At 40.1% G+C, this 12,932-nt stretch overlaps 1 protein-coding gene across 1 annotated transcript in view; it reads left to right on the top strand.

The window, feature by feature from the left end:
- The window catches only part of stau2 (staufen double-stranded RNA binding protein 2), a 110,429-nt gene extending 105,041 nt beyond the window's left edge, over positions 1 to 5,388 (top strand). Inside the window, exons 14-15 of the mRNA XM_084747154.1 lie at positions 3,210 to 3,275; positions 5,214 to 5,388. Coding sequence (XP_084603280.1) covers positions 3,210 to 3,275; positions 5,214 to 5,249 — 102 coding nt within the window. The 3' untranslated portion in view covers positions 5,250 to 5,388. The remainder of the gene's footprint in view (positions 1 to 3,209; positions 3,276 to 5,213) is intronic.
- Positions 5,389 to 12,932: the final 7,544 nt, after the last annotated feature.

The raw sequence follows: 12,932 nt of genomic DNA on the forward strand, positions 1-12,932 counted from the left end.
GATAATAGTGTGTAACATCCTCCTCTTCACATTGCATTCCATAGAGACACACTGATACGCCATGCGGTGGGATTCATATTTTCTCAGGATTAAACCATGATTCATTTTCTCTCAGTATATATAAGTTTAAATACAGATCATTATTCACAAAGAGACATCTATGTGTTTCAGAAAAATGTTTCCTATTCAGATATTCTTGTGAAGACATTTTAATTTGTCAGCACCATGGAGCTGATATAACTAATTAGAGTAAAACACAGATTGACGTGCTTTATTCTAATTATTCTTTATTCTAATAATGAGGTAATAATGAGGTAAACTCACCCGGCCGTCACATCTCACTCATCTACTGAGCAGAGCCACGGATTCCTTATCTCGACTCTGATTAACCGGTGATGGAGTGTGAAGGATCCAGGCTAGTTCTGACCACCGCAGAGCCAGATGTGTGGAAAATGATAAAGTGAAACTTGAGGAGGTGATGGAGGGTTTTTTTTTTATGTTTTTTGTTGTTGTAGTTCTTCAATGGTAATGTCCGCTTTATATTAAGTATTCTTTATCAGTATTTGTATTACTACTGCATTATTTACTATGTAGATAACAGATAATACAACTTATTTAAGAAATACTGTTGGTGGATTCAGCATCTTCAGCATCAGAATGATTCTGCCTGTGTTCCAGTTTATGAAGATCACCACCCAAATAAAATTACTATGAAACCTGACAGCACTGCAATAATGATGGACTGCATTTACAAGTTGAAGATGACTAATTAACCATAAAAATCTGTGATATGAAATGTGCAAACCACATTCATTTCATTCATCTATTCTTTTCAATGACTCAAGCAACTGAAATGTTTCCCTAATAAATTGTCTATCATTTGAAAGCTGCAACACCCACACTGACAAAACAATCGTAAACATCCAGTGAAAACAATTGGTGGTGCTTTTGAAGAACAGTGGAATCCTTTTTAGACCGCATGACAACACAAAATCAGATTGAGTTGTTCACACACTAAAAGAGGAGTGTACTGTATGTGTAGTTTTTGGGTCCTTTCACAACTACCTACTTTGGACCAAACAGCCAAACCTTGTTCTGATGAAAAGAGGTGGTTTGGTCTGGAGCAAACTGAACCATGGTTTAGTTTGTTTCTACTGTCTACTGGGGGGGGGGGGGGGTTGTTTGGACTTTTGTACAAAGTCAGGACCAGAAAAAAGAAAAACAATTCAATAAAGACACAGCTCACACAGGTGATGATGAGAGGATGTAGTTATGTCACGTACGGTTCTTTAGTGTGGCTTGCATAATTGCAATGTGAAACCAGAACTTACCAGATCAAATGTTTTCAGTGTGAAATGGGTGTCACAATTTCAGTCCTAAATGTAAAATCAGTCAAAATGAGCTAAATCGAAAATGGATCAAAAGCAGGATTGGCGCTGCTCCCCGTATGTTTTTTTTCCCTCTCCACCCCGGCATAAACAAAATAATTCAAACACTTAAAAGATGACACAGCATAGTTTACCAGAAGCCTGCAGCTGCACTTTCTGTTTTTCAAAGACAAATTTGAAAATGTAAATGACAGTTCTCAGCGCATAAAAACAATCCTGTGTTGATCTTAAAAGATCAAGACTTGATAGTCTAACAATGGTGTAGCTGTAATAAAAAATAAGGTTCAAATCATCTTGAAATTGAAAAGCAAAGCAAACTGTGCATTTGAAGAATTGTGTTACCCCAATAATGTAACAAAAATGAGAGCTTTGCTCTGGATTGTCAGGTGTGAAAAGGTCCTTAGATACTAACTGTTAGTATTTCTTGATGGTTGGTATGGAAGGAACAGGTTTGCACTGCCGGACCCAGTGGTGTCAGTTCTGCCGGGAGATGTCCTCCTCAGCAGAGACAAAGGGGAGAGAGGGCGACCACATCTGGAGATGATATTTAGGATGGTGGGAGGATGTGAGTCAGAATCGGACCTGCAGCCCGGTTTAGATTAGATCGACCAGTTTGTCTTGGCACTCCTTTTTCCAGAAGTGGTCCTCAAGTGGTTTCTGCTTGTGACATTAATTGTGTTTGGTAACAATGGTTTAGATCAGTGGTTGTGTAAGTGTCACACTTCAAAATTACCATTCTTTTAGTACTATCTTTATACTCTAAATTAATTTATGGTCCCTGACAGTAGTTGCATCTCATAAAAAGGAAACAGAGGAATTACACTTGGCTATAGCTACTGTCCAGCAGTAATCCCAGCATCCCAGCAAGTAACAATCATAATGGAAAAACAATAATAACATCAACAGTAATACTAACAGAAATTATTAAGAAAGTTGAATAAATACAAATGTGAAGAATATTTGACTAAAACAACCTCTGCCTCTCTGGTTTCATTTGTTATTTTGTTTATCTTCCAGTCCCACCTCTCATAGCGTGCGTGTCGGTCTATACTACATCTCTGGACTCCCACACATGTTGCGTATGTTATGATAGCAGACTGGATCCTCCTCACATCAGCAGCAGCCCCTGTGGCTGGCACAGACAGACAGGCGGGCGATGAGCGGGAAGGAAATGACATCATGGCAGTTTTGATCAAGGCTTGGCACAAGCCACGAATGAATTATTGTGTGAATTCATGGAAGTATAGAGAGGAAGTAGTTTTTTGGTGATATTGCTACACACGGCTGGTTGTGACTGTGAAGACAGCAGATTCAACACTGTTTCCTTGATAGTGTGAAACTGAGAAGTGTCATTTTGCACTTCCCTTCTCCACCACAAATTGAGCATAATTAAGTCATTACACAATTAACAACACAAATGTTAAACGCACACTTGTTTAGTTTCACTTTAATGTGGGTTTTGAGCTACACAGATTGGATTATTCTGTGTTTATGATTTATAGGTATTTCAGACCCGCTGCTGTTTGTTTAGCTGTGGTCACTGAGAATACAGATGTCACTGGGATTGACTTAGGAAAATGCAGAGCAGCCAAAACATAAAGTGTAAATGTTAACCCAATAACGCTAGATAAACAGTGAGCGCAGAGGAGCCAAAGACAACAGAGGGCGAAGGGAAAGTGTCCTGCTGGCATCAGGTTTCCCAGAGTAAGTGTTATTTGAAAAGCAGCTGATGGGTGACACTCACTCTCCTCCTCCCACCCAATCTCCCTCCCTCCTCCCTCCGTCACTCACTCCACCATCTGTTGTTCCCTCTCTTCTCAGGCTGCTCTAAGTGCCTTGAAACAGCTGTCGGAGCAGGGACTGGACCCGGTGGATGGCCCCATCAAGGTACGGTAGGACAACGCCAAACTCACAGACACTCAGCGCTCGCTTTTCAACCAAACGGCCGGTCAGCGTGGACACGCTCGTCCAGCGAGGAGCCAGATGTGCGTGTGCCAATCTGGTTTATTGCAAATCCTCAATGCTGCAGGCTGCCCCGTCACAAGTTCCCTCCCCACCCACACACACGTCCAACATTTCCGCTCGACATTTTTCCCCCATAGGAAAGCAACAGTAGGCGTTTATATTTACATGCACCACACTCCTGTCAGTGCTCCACACTTTGCATGATGGTTATCGCCACAGAGAAGAGGGCTTTCTCCACGCACCTTCCCTCCCTATCTCCTCCACGACGAGGAAGGGAGGGAAGGAAGGAGGAAGGACGACAGCGGAGAGTGAAGTAGGAAAGTAGAAACGCTGTGGGGGTTCTTTTGGAAACCAGTGAGGAAATCAAGCATTTCAGCGGTATTTTCATAATAGGTGTGCCGTGGGAAAAAAGAGTTTAGGCAGCCCCTTGTCTCCTTTAGAGAGAAAGAGGAAAGGAACAAAGAGAGGAAAGAAAACCGCAGCTTCATTTACGTCACTGTCAGAGAAGAGGGGCAAATATGGCAGCAATTGCACTTTAACCTGAGCAGTTAATCGTTCATTTCTCGCTCCAGTTTTTCCCCTCTCTGCCTCTGAAACTCATTAACTCACCCATACTTCACTGTTAAAGTTCCAGTGTGTAAGATTTACTGGGATTTATTGGCACAATATGGCAGAATATAATATTCATAGTATATTTTCATTAGTGTGCAGTCACCTCAAAATAAGAATCATTGTGTTTTTGCTACCTTAGAATGAGCCATTTATATCCACAGAGGGAGCAGTTCTTCTTTCACTGAGGTCACCATGTTGACCCACCATATTTCTACTGGGACTACAATAGACTACACTGCAACTAACCATTATGTTCACCAAACAGTATCAGGGGAGGTTCAGTGAATGTATGTGGAAAAAAATATTACAAAGATCATCACATAGAATAGCCAAAGTGTGTGTGATTTGAAGAGGTAGTTTAGAGATACATTATTTTACTGTTTCCCAGAGAGGGAAACTGATAAATGCCTTTGGACAGATTATATTTTTGTATTTGGTGTAGTCTGAAGTTATATAAACAGCGATATTAAGCTATCTTGGCTCATTGGTGAGTGTTTATGGGATCAGATAACATAAACATGATCCCATAGACATCTGGGTATTGAGCAAAACTAAGCAAGTAAACTAAAGGAGCCTTTTTTGCAAGCTCTGTCTGAGGGAAAGCAAAAAGACCACAGTCTCAGACTTTGAAAACCCCTGGTTTAGTCTACAAAATGTCAAAAAATGCAAAAAATGCTCATCACAATTTCCCAGACCCCAAAGAAACATCTTCCAGTTGCTTCTTTTGTTCAACCAACAGTTTAAAAACCCAAGGACCCAGCAAATTCTTACATTTAAAAAACTGGAACCAGCAAATGTTTGACATCTGTGCTTGAAAATGACTGATATGATGTAATTAATTATTAAAATATTTAGCAACTGATTTTTTCGATTATATAATCGATTAATTGACTAATCATTGCAGGTCTAGCTTCTATAGTAGCCCAGAACAAATCAAGAATGGCTCTAAATGCAGCAAATTCAGCTGCTTTTCTGTAGGCTGCACACCAACACAAGTGTCCTTTCTGATAAAACCTTCTGAGGTCAAGGACTTGTTAAGTGTCTAGAGTGGCAGCAGCACTTTCAGTTTCTCCGAAAGTTTTCTTTTACAGGAATCACTTATCGTATTTTCACGAACGACTGAGTGAAGCCCAGTTTCTTTCTGACGAACATGTAGAACAAATTACCGGTAGCAGGACTGATTAATAACAACAGTGCTGGTGTCCTTGGACCAGGTCTGTCCTAACACGGTTCTGTTTGTCATTTCAGACCAGTGAACCATGTGGGAGGGAGGACGGACATTAAACAGACTAACTCAGGCACCACCACTCAGGTCTGCAAGGATTCAAAGGCTGTCGTCCAGGAGCTGACAACCCCGATCCCCTCCTTTGGCATACACAAACCTTAACCCTAACCCACCCTTCACCCTGATCTCCCATAACCCACAACCCACAGTGTCCCCCACTTCCCACAACCCCCCCCACCCACCCCCCCACCCTCTCTAACCACCCTGCCCCACCCTACCCCACGATTGCCACTGTATCCTGCAAAACCTGTCAACATGCAATAGGGTGGATGTGCACCGAGAAATGACCGACTAAAACACCATTATTACCTGAGTCTATGTGAAGACAACGCTATCTTAACACGTTTATTGATGATTTCAGTCAAAAATTTAGAGGTCAAGAAAAATAAAAACACAAACTAATGAGATAAATGCATGGTACTGTATGAAAAATCAAGGGAAATCCAAAGTGATACACTGCATAGACAACTTTCCCTTTGGATCAATGTCTGTTGGTATGGTTAAAAACAAATATGTACATCATGCCATTGAAATACAAAAGAAACATTTTAGGGGAGAAACCAACTTGCGTACAGTAGCTTATTTTTTTCGGGGGTATTATGTTTCCGTTTCTTTTTTTTTTTTTTCTTTTGTTATTTTATTAATCTAACAATGCTTGAGTACTGTATTTAAAATTAACCAATGCCAGTGCTGTGAAAGTTGTAGTTGTTGTCTTCATATATAGTCACCCAGCTTACCTTGTATGCTGACATAAGAGAAAAAAAAAAAGAGTTCATCTATCTATATGGATGTGTATGACTTGCAAGAGTATCATATTCCGAAAAATAACACAGAAAAGTTTTTTTCATGTGGACAAAAAGGACAAAACTGGTGTTAGCAGTAATCAGTAGACGTGTCGACCAGCCAGGAGGGAAGGTTGGACTAACCTTTTACTTCCTGAAGGGTCTAACTTTCCCGTTTAACATGACCCCACACTGGCATAGCATCACTGGAGCAGCACCTAAGAAACAGTGGAGGCAAAGGGGCCACCAACAGTTTTACTTTTTATCTGAAAAACTGACAAAAAAAAAAAAAGAGGCCAGTTTCATTAACAGTGGCGATTTTTTGCGCACATTCTCTAATGCCAGTAAACTTTTAACCTTTAGAGTCCAAACTCCAGAGAGTTTTTTTACAGGTGTGACTGCATGTCCTCCAGTGAATGAAAAGTCCTCTCCATTCCAGTGATTTTGTGTCAGTGGATCGTCCCCCTCCTCCTCTCCTCTCCCCCCACAGTTTTGTCGATCACATCTACACCCATTGTGTGTGTTGTATTGACCCGCCAAGGCATCAACTGGGTGCTTTTAATGCCTGCATCCTGGAGTGTGCATATTTTTAAGCAGAGAGAGTCTGCGTCGAGTTCGCGGACTCCCTCCCCTAAAAGGCTCACTTTGAATCACTTTGTTCACTGACATTGAGGACGTGTCTTCTTCTTCGCTGTGAGTGCAATGTGTATTAAGGCTGTTTCTGTTACTGAAATGCAGTAAAAACACCTCAGTTCATGTGGAAAACAATCTGTCTCTTTGTGTCCTTATTTTGTTCTCCTAACAGGTGTAACCAAAACATCTCACTCCAACTGCAGTTAGCACAGTTTCTTAATTAAATCTGTTTTTCACACATTTTCTAAGAGCATAAGCTCAAACAGAAATTGCATTCAAGTAAGTGAAATGAATTACAGGGTGATGACATTAATCAGAGTAGATAGAAGACTAGTTTGAAGAATTGACAGATTGTCCTCCCCAACCATCTGTTGAACACTTCAGAGGCAGTTAATCAAAATAATCTTAAATGTAACAAAAAATGAGATCTGCAGTCCAAATAAATAGGTTGAAAGCCTGTTTTAATATATGACCTACGGTTGAAGCACGTTGTTTCCCCCCCGCCCCCTCCTCCCAGACGTGTGGAGGCTCAGGCAGGCTGCAGGAACACAAGACAAGCGCCACACAAGCGACAGCAAGTCCTCCACTGTAAGCTGATCAGCGGTTTATAACTGTCCATTGTCCACTGCTCCAAAAACAGGCTCTCGCTCCCTGCCAGACTCCATTAACATATTGCTCAATTTAACTGTTGTAAACATCTACTCCTTCTAAAAGATTATTAATGATTTGTTATGACTCATAAACAGACACATACTCATTTGGTGAACGGCATTGTTTTGTACTCAAATTAATGTGAAACAGGCAAACAATAACAGTCATTCCATCCCAAAATGGAAATTTCAGAGGACACGGCAGCTGTAGATTTGTTGTCAGAGTAGAGAGTTTCAACTTAATGTGTCCTTCATTTCTGTCTTTTATGATTTTATTACAGTAAATATTTTATTTCACTATTTACTAGCCTTTTTGGGTGCTTTCAAGCACATCTAACAGCAGTATTCATCTCTGTTTCCTTACGTGACCCAATCAAAGTTATTATAGTTAATAACTTAAACTTTGTCAGTGTGATCAGATGTGTTAACAAGCATGAGGAGGCGTTGGTGCATTTGTTTACTGAGCCTGAGATGTCTACATGACTGTGAGTCAGTGGCCTTCACAAAGGCTGTGTTTGTATTTTAATGCTTATTTTCAACTACTACTGAAACTAAAACAAACTAAACTAAAACTAAACAATTGGAAAAATGAAAAATATGAAACTATAATAACTCTGGACTGAAATGTGCAACTTAGGTAATGTGATGTGTTTTCATTTCAATATTTTGTGAAACCACTTTTCCCAAAGTCAAGACTGAGCTTTCACTCCACAGACAGCGTGAAAACATTTTTCTGCACCTGACACAGAGCTCTGCCTCGGCTTTTAATGCACAGAAATCACAGCTCAAGTGAGATTTTAGAAGAAAATTCAATAATTTTTCCCCCCAAAATAATTATTTTCATCTTGAAGGGAAATAGACTTAATATTGTCCTCATAAAAAAAAACATGAATCATGTTCAAGTTAACTTTTTAAATACCCATGCTACTCATGTTACTCTTATTAGTCATAATGAGAAATAAAATGTAATGAGCAAATTACAGTAAATTGCATACTTGTGCTCCAAAATCAAAAGCACACCAAATATTTTAATAATGTTACTATTCCAACACTTTTCATAACATATCATCTACTGCGTTATCTAATGCTGTATCATGTGGTGTATATGAGTCTATAAATCATCTGATGACTTTCCAAGCAGAAGATTTATCAGCAGCACTAGCTCACCATGGTTTCTCATCTCTCAGTGGTCTCATACAGTATCCCTTATCTTAAAGTATATGTCTGGGGAGATTCTCTGTTTTTTTATTTTTATTGTTGACAAATCCTGAGAAAAGGCCAAAACCAATAATGCACTGGTCCGTCTCACAATATGGCCTGACATCCCTGCCTTGTCCATGGCTCACAGCCCCACACCCATCAGTTCCTACAGAAGATATAAATCTTTAGTTTCCTTAAAAAAAAAAAAAAAAAAGGCTTAGTAATGTCTGGAAACAGCTGGGCCTTGTAGGTTTTAGCAAAGCTACTCAAATGGGAGTACATCGTGTATTACATGCATTGCGGACTATTTTAAACAGTGGATTAATACACATCAAATATTTAGGGTAGCAAGATCATGTATATGGTATGACTTCAAATAAACTACAGTGTCCATGTTTAGGCTGAGGCTGCACAGACAATACTTGTTATTAGGATCAATTTTTGTTCTTTTTGATAGGATTTGATGACAATAAGAAAAAAACAACCCATGGTCACTCCCAGGTTACTAAATTAAGTAACTTCATAGTTAAGCCTTCTTTGTCAGGTGAGGTAGGTTGAAGTAACTGACTTCACTTCCTTGCAACACTTACATCTTGTGACGTATGTAATCTACCATACTTTTTTTAACCAAAACAATGATCTTTGTTAACCATGTGTTACAGAGGCTTTCTGGCAGTGTCTCATATAGACGCTAAGGGCTGGATTACACTTGCAAACAGACAGAGACGGCTACGGACACCACAGACACTGATTGGTTTTGTTAATACTGCTCTTTGAAGTCTATTTTGGGGACACATTCCACATGCACAGTAGATCTGTAGTGGACTGGTTCACGGACTTGTCCTCGTGTCACAACAAAGTGGGGGATGCAGATGTCCACGCAGAGCCTACATATAGAGCACACCCTCTGATTTCTGAATTTTGAAATTTACGGCAGGTGAATCCTTCATGAACATGGAGTGGTGTGATATCAGCTTGAAGGGTACCTTGTGCATCAGTGTTAGATGCTGAAGGGTATGACAAAAATGAGAAAAGAGATCTCCGCAGTTTATTCAGGAACTGTCACTATGCAGCCCAGAATGAATCACCTGAGGACAAAGGCGCTGTTTCATGTTGTCCTTCACCTGTACTATTTGAAGATCTAGTTTTACAAATGAATAACCACAACTTTTGTATTGTCATGACATCCTGTTCATTTATACAGGAAACAAACCTCTTTCTGTAGCAGTCATTACCACTTAGTGAAGGAAAAATGCTGTTTATCTGTTCTAAAACAGACACTTAATCTTTAACTTTATGACTCTCAGCTGGACTGATAGCACAAGGAGAGATTGTGTGCGCCTTTATCTATCACATACTTGTGTTGCATCATTCCAGCACCTTTACTTGTTTTTTTTTCCTACGTGTAACTCCACCAAACCCACTCTGCTCCTCCATTAGCGAGACGAATGAGCGGACGGGACAGCGGTGGTCTAATTCAACTTCGCTGACTAATGGACTCAGCTGGCAGCTACATCTGCTAGCCATTGAGGAGCGCCAAGGCTGTTCACACACATTAGCGGCAGATCTCTATTCCAGAAGCTTGTTCAGGTAGTGGCGGACCAGCTTGAGGCCGTGTTAGACCCGAGATGAATTGCTTTGCTCTGACCAGCCAATATGGGAAGTGAACCTTACTGCCCAAAATAGAATAAAATCAATGGGACTGTGGAGCTTGTCCGTGCCATGCAAAAGCAAATGCCAGAGTCATTGATTTTTCCGTCTGAATTATGTCCCATCGACCCCCTTGAAGTCCTCTAAATTAGAGCTGTATTAACAGGAGGATAAAAGAGTGAGGGGAATCCTATAGATGTTGACGAATGTCCAAGCAACGATTCAAGCCAAAATCCTAATAGTTTTCTTTCTCAGATGAGTCAAAAGCATTTTTGTGTGTACTTAAGTAAAGGTCTGTTCCACACAATAATGCCATTTTTAGCTCTGTGGAGTCCTGGAGTGGCTGCACTTCTTGGCGCTGATTGCTTCTGTACACAGAGGGATCGAAACTGTCAGTACAGCTCTCCCTCATATTAGAACTAATCTGCTACTGAGCAACTTTATCCAGCCCCGATTAGTCACGGCAGAGGAGCGCTGCATACTGTGGGCTGAGGCTCTGACATCTCGACGCTTCCCCATAATGCACCGAGGAGGTGGGGGGGGGGACACACAGTTGAGCAGTCAGGAGGATGGGTGTATTCTCCGTCACTGACCAGGAAATCAATTTGTTCTGTGGAAAGATGAGTGTCTGCTATCACACTGATAGATGCATGGAGGATCACTTAACTCCCAGACTCCATTTTGGATTCATCAGCTTAAAGATTTTTAGGGTTGAACTTTTTGGATAAGTGATTAGTGATAAGTGACTGTAGCCATGAATAATCAGGTGTCTCTTGTTTTATGGTGTTTGTCTTGTATTGTTCTGTTTTGTGCTCTTAATGTAGGTATTTATTGTTAAGTGTGTGTTTTGTACTCTTGTGTTTTGTGTTTTGTGTACACCAAAGTTCCAGCTAGAGAGAGGCATTGCAATTTAGCTTAGGCTATAAATATTGTGGTGCGTGACACTGGTTCATGCTACATACTTGTCCCTGTAGAGAGACATAGTCCCTCCCCTTCCTTCCCCGTCCTGTTTGAATTGCACCATGAATTACACATACATTTGTCACTTTAAAATTGTTTTCATAAGTCAATGAAGTTGCAGTTTTCCATAAAACTGTTGAAGTATCAGGCTGTTAAGATTTGTAATTAGAAAGACTACACACCCAATAAGTGCATATGTTACATCATAACTTTCTCCCTCCAGAAACGTTGCTGCTGAAGCTATGATGTTTGTGTGTTTTCATACTGGGATGTAATCAACAACAACAACAACAGGTCTCGCTCGTTCTTTTGGTTCCCGGCTGATAAAAAGACCAGGAGTCGCTGGATAACACACTCTGGGTAAGATAACATTAAAATGGACAGTGATGTTTGTGTTGATAACATATATTGTGTGCACATTAAGAGACGTGGCTCATTTATCTGTTTCACACAAACTGCAACTTTCTTGTCTTGTAAAATTATCTTTTAAATTGACAAACATCATTTGTGTAATTTGTGTAATTTAAACAGGATCAAAACATTATTTGTCAGTGTCTGCTGCTCATGTATTTTCCAAAATGAGGTCCCATGGGACACACAGGAAGGGGAGGGACTTTGGCTCTCTATACAGATAAACAAAATAAAATAAGATAATAATGCTGTTAACTAACAGCCTAATGGCGGATGTATTGCAATTCCTGTTTGGTCAGAGGTTTACCAGCTCTAGAAAGCCTCTGTGAAGGCTTTCAGTTTGTGGTATTAAGAAACATACCTGAATTAGCAGAATTACAGTCGTTAAACTGTGTTATCAGTGTTCGGGCCCAATGCTGAGTCCGTTTTAATGATTCATCAAGAATTGATCTGCTGGTAACTGACTGCTGAAAGACGGCAGTGATTCAAAAGGTTTTGAAGAAATGGCCGTTTGTCTGACCCACATTAAAATATGTGGGTCAGCCCTCAGGCCTGGAGTCATAACCTTGGTATCCTTAAGATTTTCTTCAGGGGAGAAACATATCTTTATCTGTAATTTCATTGTTCTTTTAAAGGCAGTAGTTTTCCCCCAGAGTTAAAGGACCGTCTTAATTTTAATGTTTTATTTTCTTGGGCCAAAAGTGCCTGGAGGAAATCTTTAACAATACCTTCTAACAAGTCTAAAATATTGTGTAAGACTTTAAAACCATCTCAAGATGTTGTAAAAACTCACTTAAATGTGTCAAAAAAGCATTTTTATTTAGCTTAAAACACGTCTGTTTTTCACAGCCGAACAACAGGCACATATAACTTTTAATTTCAGATCATAAACAGCACTTTAGGTCACTAAAATCCCCAAATTTTCTGAGAAATACCAAGGATGTGACCTCAAAGGCGATTACAGCCATGCACAAGCAACTCAGCAGTTCAAGCATGTGAGTCCAAATGCAGCTCATGACATCTTAATGTGATAACAGTTAAGTTTCTTGCTTTCCTTTGGGGAAGTAAAAGGTCAGGGTCAGCTACATAACTGCTTTATAGTAGAAAGGGAAGGAGTATCACTGATGTTGCTCCCAGATGGTTGCCAAAACTAGATTTTAACCCAAGTAGTAGCATTGATGAGTGTTTTTGCAAACCATTAGGTCACCCGAACCCTGGATTTTTTTATTCTGTATGAAGCTGTGACTCACTGCTAACCTTTCTGCAACGTACATTAATAACTTTGTGCATCCTCTTTCCTTTTTAGTTGTTTACAGTGTGACTGTCACTTCCTTGGGATCTTGGGTAAGCCTTTTTTATTTAATCATCACATGTCTGCCTGCTGCTAGCTGTACAG

Source organism: Lutjanus erythropterus, chromosome 21, assembly GCF_056507025.1.
Source record: "Lutjanus erythropterus isolate fLutEry1 chromosome 21, fLutEry1.hap2, whole genome shotgun sequence".
Classification (NCBI taxonomy): Eukaryota; Metazoa; Chordata; class Actinopteri; order Lutjaniformes; family Lutjanidae; genus Lutjanus; species Lutjanus erythropterus.